Source organism: Simochromis diagramma, unplaced genomic scaffold (genome assembly GCF_900408965.1).
Source record: "Simochromis diagramma unplaced genomic scaffold, fSimDia1.1 OVJJ01000123.1, whole genome shotgun sequence".
NCBI classification, from domain to species: domain Eukaryota; kingdom Metazoa; phylum Chordata; class Actinopteri; order Cichliformes; family Cichlidae; genus Simochromis; species Simochromis diagramma.
In genome coordinates, this window is record NW_024386778.1 from 939537 (window position 1) to 958161 (window position 18625).

The 18625-nt window shown below is 45.7% G+C and overlaps 2 protein-coding genes across 2 annotated transcripts in view; one reads left to right on the plus strand and one right to left on the minus strand.

Moving 5' to 3' along the window:
• Positions 1-18540, plus strand: part of med13a (mediator complex subunit 13a) — a 66371-nt gene extending 47831 nt beyond the window's left edge. Inside the window, exons 11-30 of the mRNA XM_040012985.1 lie at positions 3739-3769; positions 4159-4280; positions 4470-4554; positions 5788-5999; positions 6592-6788; positions 8484-9400; positions 9565-9732; positions 10195-10418; positions 10570-10759; positions 11096-11498; positions 11645-11876; positions 12086-12277; positions 12937-13160; positions 13431-13573; positions 13751-13909; positions 14748-14936; positions 15260-15402; positions 15493-15657; positions 17106-17206; positions 17437-18540. Of these exons, the coding sequence (XP_039868919.1) occupies positions 3739-3769; positions 4159-4280; positions 4470-4554; positions 5788-5999; positions 6592-6788; positions 8484-9400; positions 9565-9732; positions 10195-10418; positions 10570-10759; positions 11096-11498; positions 11645-11876; positions 12086-12277; positions 12937-13160; positions 13431-13573; positions 13751-13909; positions 14748-14936; positions 15260-15402; positions 15493-15657; positions 17106-17206; positions 17437-17569 (4230 nt within the window). The 3' untranslated portion in view covers positions 17570-18540. The remainder of the gene's footprint in view (positions 1-3738; positions 3770-4158; positions 4281-4469; positions 4555-5787; positions 6000-6591; positions 6789-8483; positions 9401-9564; positions 9733-10194; positions 10419-10569; positions 10760-11095; positions 11499-11644; positions 11877-12085; positions 12278-12936; positions 13161-13430; positions 13574-13750; positions 13910-14747; positions 14937-15259; positions 15403-15492; positions 15658-17105; positions 17207-17436) is intronic.
• Positions 1-18625, minus strand: part of LOC120720571 — a 914567-nt gene that overhangs the window by 237939 nt on the left and 658003 nt on the right. The window lies entirely within an intron of this gene.

Genomic DNA, 18625 nt, shown 5'->3' on the forward strand with positions numbered 1-18625 from the left:
TTTCTGTGAATGCAAAATGACCTTTTGCACAAGTCACCCACAAGGTACGCTGCAAACCAGCTCCCAGCTCTGCCATGTGCCATTTATTGGATGGTCTTCATTCTCTGATTTAGATCAGAATTGCTTATTTGTATATTTGTGTAACAGTAATCTTTACAGTTATAATTGTAACTGTTGCAATCTAGATCTAAAATAGAACCTCTAACTGTGACCAGCACGGTATCCACAACATCCTGTTATTATCATTTACTCACTTTCTTGTCTCCATATTTGTGTCTTGAGCTCTGTTTGCACAGGACAGGGACACTGACAGCACGTTGTACTAATAGTTTGTAAGGTGAAAATGCAGAGGGGAATGATCATGTCCTGAACATCGTTATGATTTTGGTGTTTTTCTTTTTTTGTCGTTGTCTTCACTACATTTCCCATCAGTCTCTTTTCCTTTATGAGATTTATGGCTGCTGTGCTGGTGAAAAAAATGAAAGTTTAAACTTACAAAGTCAGGTGGGCACAGACTGGAGATCTATTCACAGATAAAGTGTAAATGATTATGGGAGATGAGATGGGTAGTAGGGCTGCATGATTTTGCATAAAATGAGAATCACGATTTTTTGGCTTAGAATTGAGATCACGATTCTCTCACGATTTTCTTTTCCAGTATAAATATTTATTGCACTTATTAACTGCACATCAACTTCGTAACAGTTGAGACTGAACATAAAAACAATAAATAAACATAAAATCAACAAATGTCTCACGCTTTTGTTGTTGCTGCAAAATGTTGTACTGCTTGAAATTCCGTCTCCACCGTTGCTCGACGCTGCGTGTATAGAGCAGGTAGTGCAACAATAGAAAAATAGTTGCGGGACGGCACTGTGTAGCGTTTGTCTAGGATGTTGATCATTTTCCTAAATCCCTCGTTTTGCACAGTGTTGATGGGAGCCATATCTGTGGTCAGGTGATAAGTGATAGCCTCCGTAATTTCTTTGTGCCTGCGGGAGTTCGACGTGTATAGGGAAGCGCTGTATAAGGTTCCCGTTATTGATGTTTGGGTGGTTGACCGGGACGGATTTTCTCCTGTCACTTTCTCGTCATCCCTGACGTGCTCTCCGTTGTTTTTTTCCCTGCTAATTTTAGCATCACACGGCACAGCTTCTGTATCACGTGGTATAAGGCTCCGCCCTTGTCATTTGTTGAGCAGGAAGAGTGAGCGCTTGTTGTCATGCAGATTACGTCCCGGATCAAAATGCGGTACAATCGTCGTCGTCTTTTTTTCTTCTTTTTTTTTCTTTAAATCGTTGTCATTTGGAAATGAGATCGCACATAAGTATGAATCGAGATCGCGATTTTCTAACGATTAATCGTGCAGCCCTAATGGGTAGCGTGCACTCTTTTCATAGACCCAGCTTATTTAGCACAATATTATGTCTGCAGCTTGTAGTTGTTTAGCGCCAAATTTCAGACTTTGCTTATCTCCGTGAAAGTGTCGCAAAACACACAAATGTTGCTGGTAGTTTCTAAATCCCATGAAGTCTCCCAGTCCCACTGATCCCATGTAAAAAGGACTTGTTCCAAAAAAGAAAATTCCTTGTTGGTTTTAATATAAATTCATTTTATTCTAAACAACTTGTAACTGCAGCTTTTAAATAAATGAGGAGTAAAAACTGCATGAAGTGACATTAAATATAAATAGTCGAGGCATGTTTGAGGATTAAATGTGCTGAGCTGCTTTCCTCTGATCATCGTAATGATTGTAAACCTGAGTCAGCAGATATTCCTGTCAAAGGCAGATTATCACGTGAGACTTCTATCGTGATTTATCTGTGGATTCGTCACCTTGAAGTCCAGCTAGTTTTAATGCTGGTTTACCTGCTTAGAAAACAGCTGTGCGAGGCGGTTTGGCTGCTTTTAGTTGCTCTTGTAGCCGCAGTCCATCGGATATATTACAGAAAGCTGCAGTAACAGTTTGAAGAAGGCGTGTTGGTGCGAAGCCTTTTTGAGCGTCACCGCTTTATTCCAAGCCGTCTTTCACTTAGTTGCCTGGGGTGAAAAAGGGACAAGAGGGCTGATTTTAAGATCCGGGAGCAGGCGAGTTAGAAAATAGGCCATCCGCATCCTCAGCAACACTGCACTAAAAATAACAGGGCAACCACTTTCTGCATGCATCCGCTTTCACTGCCAAAGTCTAAACGAGCAGGAAACCATTCCTGAATCACTATTGTTGTTTGCGCCCAAAGGAACACCAAATAGTTAGCCTCTCCAATTTCCTTTGAGTTGTTGTGTTTTTCCTATTTGATCTGCCCTCTTCCTCCTTCCCCTCCTCGCTGTATTCTCCTGCTCTGCTTCCGCCTCTGCAGCTTTTAGCTTTGGTTCCAGAGAAGGGCCACCTGTTGGCTGGTACGATTTTGAAAGGGAGATTCGATGTTTGTGTCCCCGTCCCCAGCGGGACGTCACAGTGCCACAAACCCGACTCACTGAAGCGTTGAGCCTTAAAAAGCGCACTCAACTATTTTCCTTCTCTTCTGTCTGGTTACGGCCCCGCTGCACGCCCCCGATGTGTGCAGAAATGTGAGGGTGAAGGCAGCTCTCGGTGGAGTGAAGTCTCTTAAGAGCACTGTGTGCAGTGGAGCTCTTCCTCCGTCTGTCTGCTTTACTTTGTGTGTGCACATCCACCACATGCTCTGCGTGTGAGCGTGCACTGGTTATTTCTTAAACTAAGAATTTTGTTGTCTTTCAGTTTGTTGTTGTTGTTGTTTTTTCCCCTTGAGTCATTCATCGTTGTAGCTGCAATGAATTTCACCTCCTACCTGCCACATATTTAATCTAAACCTTCAGAATCTGCCTGTGAAGGTTAACTTTACTGTGTCAAATTAAATCTTAATGTGAGATTAAGTCATTATTTTAATAACGCTTATTTGTCGAGTCAGACATATTTACTGCTCATCAGACTATTAAATCACTTACTGGCGGCTCGTCTTGTGAGACGGAGAAGAAAGCTGGGCTGCTTTCGAGTCTTTTGCCAGATGCTAACACACCTTCCCACCCAAGGCTACGCTATTGATAAGGGGTTAAGGTGTCTTTGCCGCCTATAGATTGCAGCCTTGGTGGGGATGTTGTGCGCTGCCCTGGATTGGGCCTCTAAGGGAGACAGATTAAAGCCTGCGTTACTCAGAGAAAACCCTGGAGCGTAATGAAATCAATGGCTGGGACATAACATTGCTGTTCCCCTCTCAAACTGCTCAGCACACAGTGTACACACAACACGCCACAAGAGCACGCTGGCACAGAAGGCCAGGCCTCCCAGATATCGATGTCTGTGTAGGAGCCTAACAGGCCATTCCTTGGATCGTGATTTCACTCTGGGCTGCACTGGAAATCTTATTTGCCTCAGCAGACACGAGAATCTACCGCTCCCCGTTTGTCTGCCTCTCTCACTGTACTTTTGTTATTGATAGGTTGAATTATTTTGCACACTGATTGGATAAGGTAGCATGTGGCTTTTGAAATGGTTCTCTTTGTGTTTTTGTAGTTCATCAACTTTATTTGTACATTTTCTGAATCACAGCTTTGGGCTTAAAAGATTTGACACGCCTGTAACCATGCAGTTGTGTGAGAATTTCATTGATATCGGTGCAATTTAATTTGAGAATATTGTTTAATGAAGCTATGAAACAGCGTGTCAGTAACAGTTCAGTGTTTGTGTTGGTCTAAGCAGCCAATCTCTTTTCTCTCTCACAGGGTGAGGATGGAGGGACCGGCCCATCAGATGGTAAGCAGCCTGTTTCCAGCATCACCCCAACACACTCAGTTGTACTGTTGCTCTCAGAAGACCGACATAGTAACTCCAGCGTTTTTCATTTTAGTATTCAGATGGGTTTTGGCGAGCCACCACAGTGACTGAAACCTGTTAGCTACATTTCCAATATGTCAATAGAAATTAATTTACCAAATAAGTAACATTCATTCTCAATTACTTTTAATTTAAATCTCATATAACAGATTTGTCATGCTGAAAGCATTTCACTAATTGAATTTTTGAAGAATTCTAACGAAACAATCACAGCTCAGAGCAACGTTGCTGCCTTCAGTGGATTCTCAAACAGCCGCCGTCTACTTATGGAAAGAGAGAAGTATTTACAGCAGTGTTTGTGTGCTCAGACCCTCAGCGTGCAGCGCCTCACAACCGCGTGACTTCCACCAGCCTGATCCACGAGACGGACCTGGTGGTGTCCATCAACGACCTGGACAACCTCTTCAACTCAGATGAGGATGAGCTGGCGGTCAGTAGAGATCTTGAGTGTGGTTTTGTGTGTCTTTCACTTTTGTGCCAGAGCAGTGGTACCTCTGGTATTTACAAGCCATTTGTGTGTGACTAATACCAGGAATGAATTAATAGCTATATTTACTGACTCAAAAATACCGACTTAATCAGGTGTTTTTATTCTTTTTCGTCCCTCTCCCTCCTACAGCCGGGTTCCAGGCGACCAGTGAATGGAACGGACGGGATATTTGGCAACAAGGAAAACAAATCATCCATCTTGGATCCTGTACCCTGTATGTATCGCTCAGTCTCCCACCACTGTCTCTCTTGCCCCCCCCACGTTAATGTGCCATGCCTCCCTAGGCTCCAAACACAGATGTAGAATCAGATTGGTCGCACCTGTGAGGCCCCTGAAAATTAAGAATTATACACTGAGGTTTTGCCAGAAGCCACCTGAGACATAAACACAGTATTCCCCATGCTTAGTATTCAGCTGAGGTGAAAGGTTTCATATCCTTTAATCCACTAAATGAAGTTCATGTTTTACAGCTCAAACACAGTTGTTGCTCAGACTGGATTTGGCCACCTAGTGGTGAAAAGTGTGACTGTTCGCTACCAGACAGCTTAGAAACCTGCTGCTGCTGGAAGTTATTGGTTTGTTAGTCTGAGGTCAGCTGCAGCTGAGATTTTCTAAGCAACAAAAACAAAATATGTTTCTGTTGCTTAGTGTTGGTTGGAGCACTGGGACACTAGAGCTTTTTAAAGATGCTGTATATTTCACTGTGAGGAAAATTGGTCTCAGATCAACCGTTGTCTTTAGTTTTATGTACAGTCCAGGGCCGTGGCCTTTACTTTAAATTGTGTGTGGTCTCCCAGATGCATCTCACAATAGCAAAAGTAGTTAGTTGTTGGATATTCCCTCAGCATACTGTGGCCATCTATTTATTTAACCAGGATTCTGCTGCAGACTTATCTTTATGTAAATGCAAGAAATGTAAAAAGGAGCTGCTGGTTTCACTATCATCTACCTTTGCAACAGCTGAGTTTCAACAGCCCAGCTGAATTCTGAAAATAGTCTTGCATTGAATATCTAATGCAAATGCAAACTTTTCCTCACATGAGGGTGATAGTCCTGTTAGAGGAATTAAAGGAATTAGACATTCATTGGTTTGATAGTCACATAGCTATCTATAGCTGCCTGTAACACCACCATGGCTGTCATATTTGATTACAGAAACATAAAACATGCATCAGCAGGCAGAACGCTTAGTAACACTTAAAGCTAAAATTGAAACATTTTTTGTGAAGCTATTTCCGTAGTTACTATCTTACTAAATGGTTTGTGAAGTGCGGTTTAAACATAGGATACAGACCTATAATTACTTGTATCCCCAGTGTAAGCTGTGTGATAACAGCAGTAGTCTTGCAATAGACGTTTGCCTTAAACCTCCTGCATTTGTTCCTCTTCAGACACGTTATAGCCTCAGTCTGACCTACATCGTTACCCTCTGGTTCTTCTATTCTAGGTTCAGATCATCTAATCCAGATGTTTCCCACGCCTCCCTCCCTGGAGCAGCACATCATGGGATACTCACCTATGAACATGTGCAGCAAGGAGTACTGCACCATGGAGCCCAGCACGGGCATGACAACAGTGGAAGGCCCTTCAACTCTAGGAGGGCACTTCAAGATTGAGGTGGAGGAGAGCTTCTGTAGCCCTAAGCCATCTGAGATCAAGGTGGGTGTGAGACTTACAACTGACTGACTCTGTAGGGAGGATTTACTGCCAGAAACTGTAGATGTCAAAGCTGGTGATTATTGGTGGATTTGGTTTTTAAAACAGATTTGGAATCAAGGGCCGCAATGCAATCTGCTGGATACCAAGAGCAAGAACAGCAATCTTTTGTTGTGATGCACAGAATTTAGAATTTCTTGTCTGTCGTGCTTCAGAGGGCTCTTCTTGTAGGGTGATTTATGTCTAAACATGCAAAAACATCTACTAGAAAATAAGGAAAAATGATCTTTTTTAACAAAAATGTAACTGGCCCAGTATCAAAGTAATCTAGTGATGCAAATATTGCAAACGGGATCTGGCCAGCACCAGTATGTCCTGCCTGTGCATGCATCTGATTTCATTTTCTGCAGCACGTCCAAACAGAACATGCAAACTGTCAATACAATAACTGTGTATCAGGTAATATCTGAATGTGAAAAGAAGCTGCCGCAGGATTTGTTTGGGATGCTTGTGATTCATCTTTTGGGTGTTTGTGGCTACCCCGCCCCCCAAAGGACCAGACACAGTGATGCCTTATTTTCTGTCCATTTTGCAGGACTATTCTTTTGTGTACAAGCCAGAGCTGTGTCAGCTATTTGTAGGCTGCTCCATGTTTGCCCCGCTGAAGACATTGCCCAGTCAGTGTCTCCCACCTATCAAAGTACCAGAGGACTGCATCTACCGACCCAGCTGGACCATGGGCAGGGACATGCTCAACCCCGTGCCTGTGATGACCTACCTTAACAAGGACAGGTATGCTGCTCTGTTTCTGTGATATTATTTGGATGTTTACCTTCAGGTGTGACTCTGTAGGTCTTTTTTTTCTCTGTCTTTTGACAGTCAGTTGAACTAATTCAGATATGTCAGCCTGTTTGAAAGAATTGTTCTGATTCAGGGCTCTAGTTGAGTGTGGTGTGCGAGGAAGTGTGTACCCTGCTCTCTGTCTGTCCACACAGCCTCTGGTCTATCCCTGGACACCACCTTAGCAGTCAGCTCAATTTCCCATGCATGGCTGCCTCAGGCGGAGCAGGGATCCGAGTGTAAAATGCCTTCTTGGTTGAAGGCGAGGATTATAACCGGAGTGGGGAGATGGGCCCCCACAGCGGCTCCATGCCACCTAGCTGCTCATAGCAGCGTGCCGGCTATAGTAGATCTGTCAGTGCTGCTGTTGGCTACACACATGCAGCTCTGCTATTTTCCACACAAACATGGAAACTTATTTCTGACCGTTTGGTTTTTCTGCCTTTCTTCGGTCGACCCTCACATTAGCTTTGTGTTTGCTGATTGCTATCTAGGCTCTGTTGCTCCTCTTTTACAATGATGCACTTCTTATTTCAGTATTAACCAATGTTACTTTACTTTGTGTGTTTGACTAATACATACATATTGATAAACTGCATAACAAACCATGTAATTTTCTATAAATAATAAAAACCCTTTAAAGCAAATGACTGGTCTGGACCAAACGCTAGTTGTTAAAGATACGAGACGCGTTGCTTTTTACTTACAGGAAGTGCTCTTTCTCAGCTGGAAAGGTTGACTGATTTTTTTTAATTTATTTTTTTCACAAGAAGTCATTTTTTTAAAGCAGAACTAATTGCATCTGCGGGGTTATACTGTTGCCTGATGATGCAGATCATTTAAGAACATTTCTCTCTCGAGTACACTGGAGCATGACTGCAGATGTAGAGCATAACAAGCAAAGAAGGTGGTCAGTGTTTTTGTTTTAAATATTTGAATAACTGTAACATTAGTAAGGTTTTGGTTTAAGTTATTGGAACGCTAAGTTGAGCCTGAGTGGGTAGACAGAGGTGTCTATAAGCACTTTGTATATTGTTGCTATGGTGCTGCCTTGCCATCTGCATCCCATGGCGACTGTGTCCCGGCTGGAGAGTGTTGTGCTGGGACTTCCTTCTAATGGGTCTGCGCCAGGAGCTGTTCCCCCGACATGCAGCTAGGGACATGATGTGCTCACCCGCCCCCACCCTTCTCTGGCTCTCTCACACACTCTCTCTCCCTCTGCTTCCTCACAGTTGCTTGCAAACCCAAAAATGTCCCTCACCTCAGAGGGACGCTTGCTGAAATGTTTATTGAATGTCTTCTCCCTCTGCTGCCTTTTTTTGTTTCTCATTCTCTCACTCCTGCATTCGTGTTCCCTCATGTGTAAACATGTGTCTGAACCCACTCTGCGTTCCTTATTGTACTGCCCTACTGCCTTATTACTCAAATTGTCCTCGCAAATTCAGCAAGACAGGTGGATGGCAGTATGCTGTTATTTCAAGCAGTGTACTGAATGTTACTGATCTGGCACCCAAGAAGAACCATGTTTTGCATACAACTGTGTGGTGTCTCCCATATCTTTGCACCGCAGTTAGACCCTCTGTCCAGGGGACTCGTGTACGTGAGACGGATCTAATTTGTGTTCTTTAATTTCTCTGCGTTTCTCAGTAACATCCCCAGTGTGGGCAGCACCATGGACCAAGAGTACACCCCTCAAACCCAGACGCCTTTCATGATCAACAGCGCTCCACCAAGTAACAGTGGTGGCACCGGCATCCTGCCCTCACCCGCCACCCCCCGCTTCTCCGCCCCTACCCCACGTACGCCTCGCACCCCCCGCACGCCACGTGGCCCCTCCAGCGTCCAGGGTTCAATCAAGTACGAGAATTCTGACCTCTGCTCCCCAGCGGCGTCAACCCCCTCCACCTGCCGACCGCTGAATTCGGTGGAGCCGGCCACGGTACCCTCCATCCCCGAGGCCCACAGCCTCTACGTCACCCTCATCCTCTCCGAGACGGTCATGAACCTCTTCAAGGACTGCAACTTTGACAGCTGCTGCATCTGCGAGTGCAACATGAACATCAAAGGAGCGGATGCGGGCGTGTACCTGAGCGACCCGGTCAGCGAGGCCCAGAAACATTGCAGCTGTGGCTTCAGCGCCGTGGTCAACAGGCGCTATGGGAACGGCTCGGGCCTCTTCCTGGAGGACGAGCTGGACATCATCGGCCGCGGCACGGACATCAGCAGAGAGGCAGAGAAGCGCTTCGAGGAGCTGCGGCTTTCCTCGCTGGAGAGAAATGGAGCCGGGAGAAGCGACCATATCTCGGACGAGCTGATTCTGCTCCTGCAGGATCAGTGCACAAACCCCTTTTCACCCATTTCAGTTCTGGAGCATGACGCAGTGACTCGGGGGCCAGGCGGGGCTCCTATACCCCCATGTGTACGGGTAGAGGAGAGGGACTACCGCAGCGACTGCTACATGGCCATGGAGCACGGCAGGCAGTTCATGGACAACATGTCGGGTGGCAAGGTGGACGAGGCGCTGGTCAAGAGCACCTGTCTGCACAACTGGGCCAAACAAAATGGTGAGGACGTAACGCCTTCAAGAATCTGCTTTTTTAATAGTTTTTGTTTTGAGAAACAAAATAATTGTTCTTTAAACACCATGTTTAAAGTCCATGGTTTGTTTCCCCCCCGTAATGTTGGTGTTGTGATGAATCTCTGTCTCCTGTGTTCACCTGTCCTCCAGCAGTGGACGTGAGTGCGCTGTGCTCTCAGGATGTGCTGCGGGTGCTGATGTCCCTGCAGCCCGTACTCCAGGATGCAATCCAGAAGAAAAGGACGGTGCGGTCATGGGGCGTTCAGGGTCCCCTCACCTGGCAGCAGTTCCACAAGATGGCTGGACGGGGCTCTTACGGTAAATCCCGTGTTAAACTCCGAGACCTCGCTGCTATTCACGTGACGCATATTAGCGATTGACTGTTTTCGTTTCCTGATACAGAACATGAAGAGGTGTCAGACTGAGTAAAATCCCTGAATCTTGCTTGTCTGAGTGCAAAAGTGCTAACTGAAAAGAATTGCCGATCAGATCCTTAGTTTGTAGCATAAGGATGATTAAGAAACGTTGTGGATGACGTTTGAATCTCGAGGGAGCAAAGCTCTGGAGACTGTCACATCAGTAGTGGGTGAAGCCCCTCTGCTGTGGTTCTGCTGGGAGGAGCTGTCACATTGCTGGGTGACCTCACAGTGAAAGTTTGAATGTGACAGCTTACCCGTTAACTATTTTCACTCTTTGGTTTATTTCTTGTTGCTTTCGGCTTCTTTCCACCCACGCTTGGTTTTACCTTCACTCTTCTCCTGTTTCCCATCACCTCCACAGGCACAGACGAGTCCCCGGAGCCTCTACCCATCCCCACCTTCTTAGTGGGTTATGAGTATGACTTTGTGGTACTGTCTCCATTTGGTCTGCCCTACTGGGAGAAGCTGTTGCTGGATCCCTTCGGCTCCCAGCGGGACATCGGCTATCTGGTTGTTTGTCCTGACAACGAGGCTCTGCTCAGTGGTGCCAAGACCTTCTTCAGAGACCTCACCGCTGTTTATGAGGTAAGGATTAAATGTCCATACGATGCCCCTTTAGTTTGTCACCACACAACAACTACTCTCAGTACTTTCTTTAGCTAAATCAAACTAATGAAAGTAAATCTATGTATCATACTCTGTTTTTCACACGGCGCCATTATCCATTTTCCTCCAGTCATGTCGTCTGGGACAGCACCGGCCCATTTCCAAAGGCTACGCTGATGGCATCGTCCTTGTTGGTGGCAACGGAGCCAAGACCCCCGTGGATCAGCCAGTCAGTGATTGGTTCCTCAAGGCTGCCAGCAGCAACAGTGACACCTTCGCTAAGCTCAAACTCTATGCACAAGTGTGCCGCCACAACCTCGGTACGTTACGCTGACATTTCCTACCACGTGCTTGATTCTGTGTGGCTGCTGGTTGTTCTGGTGGATAATATGGTTCATTCAGCTCTTTGGTGCTGAATTTCCACCTTTTAACACCTCTTGATGTAGTTATTAATATATTGCTATGTGATAAAAAGGCTGGCTGGAGAACCTTGACTGCTTGAAAGCGAGCAGAGCTTCCAAAGAAGCGTGATCAGAGTAGGAGGATGTTGAAAAGTAGTAAATGGAGTATCTTTTTTTTATTTTCAGTCTGCTTTATCTTATTGATAAAAGTCCAACGATGTGCGCTCTTCTTTCCTGTGTTGTTTCTCGATACAGCTCCATACCTCGCATCACAGGCATTAGACAGCTCTCTCCTTACGCAGCCCAGCCCCACACCCTCATCCAACCAGTCTTCATCCACACAACTATCTAACTCCACCTCCAGCACAGCCAGCCAGCAGGGTTCAGTGAACGCCGCTGGCTCCACTGTTCCCAGCAACAGCGGGCCCTCCAACAGCTCTGCGCCTTCCAACAACCTCGTGACATCGTCAGGCCAGACCGGCAGCACGATACCTGCCAAGCCCGGCTCCTTTCCCCCCTTTGGGAGCATGGGCGGCCAGGGCCAGGGAGGCGGCCCCCAGAGTGGACAGCTGGGACAGCAGGCTGGTACCCAGAATACCGGTGCCTCGGGGGACAACTCCAGCAGCCAAGCCCAGGGGCCCACAGAGCCCCCCGAGAGGTATTGTCAGAACACAAAAGCCCTCATACATCCAACAGAAAAGTATTAATACTAAACACTTTCATGCAAAAAAATAAAGTTTAGCATTTATGATCTAAAGCGAATAAGTTGGCTGAGCGTAAAATGAGTCCTTGTATTTTCTGTAGCACTTTGGAGCGAGAGAAGGTGGGAGTGCCCACAGATGGGGAGTCCCACGCTGTCACGTATCCACCTGCCATCGTTGTTTACATTGTGGACCCCTTTAGCTACGAGGAGGCCGACAGGGGCGCGGGGCCAGTGCCCGCACAATCCAGCGTTTGGACGCTGGGTCTGCTACGCTGCTACCTTGAGATGCTTCAGTCGCTGCCTCCACACATCCGCAATTCTGTTTCTGTACAAGTAAGTAGATTTCAAAGGAGAGGTCCTGCATGTTGTTTTGATTTCATTCTCATCGTGGGAACTGCAGTGTTGTTACACAACCATAACATGTGTGCTACTTCCCACTTTTCATGTTGCATTTAAAGAAGCATTGGTAAAGAGTTTAGAGTTTGGTTACCTGTCATTTTAAAAACTTTGTGTCCCTTTCGTTCTCTTCTGTTAAACCTCAGATTATCCCATGCCAGTACCTGCTTCAGCCAGTGCGAGGTGAAGACCGTCATATCTACGCCCAGCACCTCAAATCGCTCGCATTCTCAGTGTTCACTCAGTGCAGACGGCCACTGCCCGCCTCCACCAACGTCAAATCACTGACCGGCTTCGGCCCGGGCTTGGCCATAGACACTGCACTGAAGAGCCCAGAGGTAAATGCAGCAAAAGCCAGGTTGTAGGCATTGTCAAACTCACAGTGCTCTCTTTTGGCCCTGTGAGTTAGCGTTATTGTCCGGGTATCCTCCTTTCTCTGATCGATCGAGAGCAAAGAGAGGGTGGCACTCTGACCCCAGCAGCAGTGTTTCAGGCCAAACATGAACCTGACCTGATGTGGTCCAGCCTCGAGCCCCAGCTGTGTTGAGTGTGCAACCAGAAAGAAATAGTTTTCAGAGTTAACCATCCCCAGAGGGTTTTTTTTTTTTTTTTTTTTTTGAAACTGGAACCGGACCAAAGGAACTTGTAACCCTCTGCTCCTCCAGAGTTTTCTTTCCATTATGTGCTTGGCTAGCTCCCTGAGACCTTCATAATGGGATCTTGACTCCCAGTTTAGACAAAGGGGTGCTTTAGATCAGGACCTAATTCAGCTGACTTCCTTCCTCACAGCAATGCTACCTTTTCCTTTTATACACTGGAAAGCCTTGAAGTACCTTGGAGAAACAACTGGGATATGGGTGGGACAATGGGACAGACACATTAGCATATTTGTCCATAAATTATATGGGAAGTCAGCCAAGACAGAAGAGATCTAGTATTTATCCTTTGGTGCAGAAGAGGTGAAAAATAAATCCTGAATCTTTTTTTCCATCTGCAGAGGCCAGAGTGTCTGCGTCTGTACACGCCGCCGTTCATCCTCGCACCTGTGAAGGACAAGCAGACAGAGCTGGGGGAGACGTTTGGAGAGGCATCTCAGAAGTACAACGTGCTATTTGTAGGTTACTGTTTGTCCCACGACCAACGGTGGCTTCTGGCTACCTGCACTGACCTGTATGGGGAACTGCTGGAGACCTGCATCATCAACATAGATGTACCCCACAGGTAGGACTGCATCAGCGTTACAAACCTGCCATCTTCACAGTTTGGACCGTGGCATGTTTTTATGAAACAAAACCTGGCTGTTTAATATTACTCTACACAACAAGTGTTTAACCTCGATGTCACTCAGTGTGTCTGCTTCATATCTAATCTGCACGACGCTTAGCACTCAAATTTAGACAACAGGCAAGAGGTTCAGCTTATCCTGCATTGAACCCCTGCTGAGTGGCTAACACGAGGTTTTGACGTGTTTGTGCTGTGTGTGTTCTGCAGGGCACGGAGGAAAAAGGGGTCAGTTCGGCGTCTCGGCTTACAGAAACTGTGGGATTGGTGTTTGGGACTCGTGCAGATGACATCCCTTCCCTGGAGGGTGGTGATTGGCCGACTAGGCAGGATCGGGCACGGAGAGTTGAAAGGTAAGGAGGACAGTCGTGCTGATTCATTCATTCATTCATTCATTCATTCATTCATTCATTCATTTATTTATTTTTAAAGTTTGCCGAGGCCAAAAACCAGATTGTCGAGCACTGAAGTGTTTTCGTACCAGTGTACGATTCACTCAGTCTCCCCTTTGTCTCGCCTCTGTGTCCCAGACTGGAGCATTCTGTTGAACAGGAGAAACCTGCAGTCGCTGAGTCGACGTCTGAAGGACATGTGCCGAATGTGTGGCATCTCTGCCTCAGACACCCCCAGCATCCTCAGCGTGTGCTTGGTTGCCATGGAGCCACAGGGATCCTTTATCATCATGCCAGGTACAATGTGTGCGCTTGACAAAGATTCTAAATAAACGTACTGATTTAATGTACACGTCGTATCTGAGTGACAGTACTTCACCCAGAGAGGCAACGTGTGTGTGTGTGTGTGTGTGTGTGTGTGGCATGATGGATGGTAGGAGCGTATCACAATGCCCCCCCCTTCCCTTCCCCGTCCAGGGCGGATTGATGGCAGGGAAGATTGTGTACCTTTCGCTCATAAAGCACTACCTCTCAGATACTCATTGATCTCAATGCAGTGTGATGGAGAGCCAGATCAATGGGTTTATTTTGGGAAACGAGTAGGGGGGGATTGTCAGTGCATCATGCCGGGATTCTGTTGAGCTATGCCAAGCTGAGGACATCTCCTTTCTAAAAACCCCTTCAAGCTGAAAGAGATTAGCGAGGCTGTGTTAGCCTCAGATGACTATGACTAAGGGGGTTGGCACTAAATGTAACAGCTGTTCTGACATTCAGAATCTACTTTCCTCCGTGGTGTGTATATATGTGAGGACGCTTTAAAATACGCTTTGAAAACCTAATACTGTGATTTTTAGCTGCAAAAATTAACACATATGAATATTTAATCAGTTAATTCTTTCAATTTTGAATGCCGTAGCTGTGTTAATCAGTTAAAGCTCTAACTCGGCTTTTCTGTTAACATAGTCACGATGGTGCAGTGAAATTAAATCACTTAACGATTGGGATGGGATGAATTTGCTCAGCGAGCACCAGTTTAATCACTTTACTTGTACTAGACAAAAGGATTGTGAATGGATTCTTGTTCATATTGTGTGTCTTCACTGACCCTTTCTCTCTCCTCTGTGCGTCCTCTCAGACTCGGTGTCGACGGGCTCGGTGTTTGGCCGCAGCACCACCTTAAACATGCAGACATCGCAGCTTAGCACGCCGCAGGACACTTCCTGCACCCACATCCTGGTCTTCCCCACCTCTGCCATCGTCCAGGTCGCCAGCTGCAATTACACCAGCATCGACACCAACATCGACATTCTCAATCCCACCACTGGTCAGTCGTTCTCCTTTATCGGTCTTTCACTCAGCAGCGGTTTCTTGTTTGTTTGTCTCACAGCAACCCCCCCGTTCAGTGCAGTTTGTTTCCAAATCCTCCCTGTTTACTTTTCTAGTCTGTTAAGAATGAATAGTAGTCATGGTTGCATACATGCTTTCTGCATCTATGGCACCCTCAGGGGTCTTCAGCTCATTTCTTTTGTGAAAAATACATTTGTTGGCAGAAAAAGAAGCTATATTTACAGTCACAATTTGCATTACAGTAAATGGCACACTCACCCTCCAATCGCAGATCCTATTGAGCTGTTCTCTTCTCCACAGATGGCTCTGATGCTATCGAGATCTTGGCCCTGCTCGACCAGGAGAACGATTTAGTGGATCCAGACATCATCAACATCTCACCTACCACCTCCCCGGTGCACTCCCCTGGCTCTCATTACCACCACGGAGGTGATGGCAGCAAGGTACAACATGTACATAACACACACACACACGCTGTGCAACATGACGCTTAGAAAGCAAAAAGTTTATCTCGAGTTTCCACCTCGTTGCAGGGTCAGAGTACCGATCGTATGGAGTCCCACGAAGAAGTTCCTAACCTCCTGCAGCAGCCTCTGGCACTCGGCTACTTCGTCTCCACGGCCAAAGCCGGCCCACTACCCGACTGGTTCTGGTCAGCCTGTCCGCAGGCTCAGAACCAGTGCCCACTCTTTCTCAAGGTACTACTTAAGGATACTCCTGCATCTTTACTGGGGCTGTTCAATATGATGATATACATCTGATGACGATATGAAAACATTGTTTCATATCACGCTATCGTTTGTTTCGTGGTGTCGCAAAATAAACTATTTATGGCAATATTTTATTTTTATTTATTTTATTTTGAAGCAGCCATATTAATTTTTTTAAGTTCTCTCTTTCTCTTATATTTAAAATAACCACACTACGGACGGACAAGTCACTGTTTTTACGTGTTGTCATTAGCAACAACGACGGTAAACCCAGCACCTGCTTGTTTATTTTCCACATAAACCTTTCACAATAAAGCTGAAGATCCTGTTGAGATTTTTCAAAATAAACTAAAATGATGATAAACAGAAGGACCAGTCAAAACAAATCCAGGACCTTATTCCTAAAGGAGGGGCTGCCTCTGTAGCACGGACATGGGTTGGTTATGAGAAGTCTGACACGAACCAGAAAACTGTAATTATGCAGGAAGCCGGCCCCCCACCTCAGACTCCACACGACAAACGTCTTCTACCACCTACGCAACGATCACGTGAAAGAGTGGAGAGAGTTTACAGACGAGAAGCAAAAAAGAGCCGTCAGGTGCTCCAAATAAACCTCAGACTCAAACGTTAGAGCGCGCTTTTCCCTGCAGCACGCCACCTAATAAATACAAAGAATACAGCGACCTTACAACTTATGTCTAAAATTTATCGTTTCATGCATCTGTCAAAACACTCGACTCCAGGTGCACGACACCCAGCTGGAAACTCTTCACGCAAGTCGAGCTGCCCGAGATTCACAGAATTTTCAGAAAATGTAACATTTTTGTGATTTCTATCGTTGTCGGGACGATAGATGTCTTATATCGGGATATGAGATGTTGGTCATATCGCACAGCCCTACTGGTGAATTTAAGGAGCCGTCCTGAACATTATCACTCAAAGCCCAACACCAGTGTCCTGTGTGGGTTGCAACCCTGACCTTTTTTCTTACCTGTCGGGTGTTCTACTAAAATGCACTGACACTTTTTTACGACAGAGCTCTGCGTGGCCGTTATAAACAGTGCTGGTTGTTAATCCCGGGCTCAGCTGATAGCTCTGACCGCTCTGGCATAGACTTGGTTCACCACCCAAATAAACCACAGCTATGTCGGAAATGCAGTAAATTTGTAAGGCTGGTGAAGAATGTTGCTGCTTGAGCAAGTGTGATTGAAGCCTTGTGCGTAATTGCACACAATCAAAGTGTGTTGTACTTATAATAAGGTCGTTTTGATTTGTTTGCCTTTTTATCCATTGCTTCTGGAATTGGCTGCAGACTCACTGCTGCTACCCTTCTGCTGTGAAAAGAGCTGTCATTATTTAAATGACATGTAATGAAAGGTTGATAACTTCATTATAATGCCTCTGACGCCACCTCTTCCCCCCGTGCTTCCTCTCAGGCCTCTTTGCACCTCCATGTGTCTTCAGTGCAATCAGATGAACTGCTGCACAGCAAACACTCCCACCCCCTCGACTCCAATCAGACCTCAGATGTACTCAGGTAAACAACACCAGCACACACTCTGCATCAGGTCGAGTGCACAAATTACTATTACCACCCTGCTGACTGTGTTTCCAGGGTGAGTTTTCTATTTGTAGCCGATTTCAGACTGACGCTGGTTTGTGCACAACGCTGGTAAAAGTTGCCGCATGTTTTAATGTTCATCGATTGAATGTTGAAGCGGTGAAAACTGAAGCGTAACCGTTTTGTATGCCTGTGTTCCTCGGCAGATTTGTGCTGGAGCAGTACAACGCCCTCTCCTGGCTGACATGTGACCCGGCTACGCAAGACCGACGATCGTGTCTACCAATTCACTTTGTGGTGCTCAACCAGATGTACAACTTCATCATGAACATGTTGTAAACATCGGGCTGTTACAGGAAGAAGGCGGCGGGGGGTCATAATGAGTGAAAACCAGTGTACGGAGCTGGATCCTGCACCAAGATGGGATCAGATGGTTTTCCAAGCCTAGCCAGTCCTTCTCCACCACGCCGCCCCCCCACCCCCCTCCCCCGTGAGACTGGATATTCTGTCCCTGTGATTTAAAGACATGCACGTAGAGACAAGGGAATAAAAAAAGAGGGGAAACTAGAAGCTGAATTGCATTCAATGAACGTGAAAGAATGACAGATTGGTTGTCATGATATGTAGCATGGCAGCACAGTCACTGGCCAGTCTGTATTGATGAGACAAGTTTATCTGTAAAATTATTGGAAGAAAAGGGACATATTTGATCAAGGAAAAAACCCAAGAATGGATCTTTGGTTTTAAGACATGAAATTCCTTTTTATTCCTTTGGATGTAATTGTATCCAAACAAAATGCCTGCATTTATCTTATTTATTGTAAGTTTTTAAATGTATAATTTGTCTTATTTCTTAACCTCTTTTATATATAAAAAATGGAGAAGGTTTATATCACCTTCCTGCTTTAAAGCAATTGGTCTAAGATATATGTAATCGTCTTAATAAAAACACCAGAGGAAAAAATCCCATAAAAATGAAAGTCCCAGTAGGTTGCTTTTAGAGTATTATTTTTTGTAATGGAGACAGAATATTTGTATTGTCACAATGTACAGAAGAATTAGAGTGGAGAATTATGTTTCATGCCTTTGAGCGTGAAGACCTTACAGCAAAGCTGTAGCTACAGAGGACTTGTACAGCAATGAACTTCACTGTGTTCAAATAAAGAGGTACATTGTTGTATATAGTATTTTATACCACACATTTAGACACAAAAACCAAACGGCAATATATATAAAATAATTCTATATGAATGCCATGCCAGCAGTCGGTGGTGTGGCTTCTGTTTTAGGAATAAAGTGCGTCAACTTATTTTCCTGTGCTTGTGTTTATTGCCTGGGGGAGGGGGGGCTGTGATGTGCAATTGGACAAGGACACCAATAGTGCAGCGGAGTGAC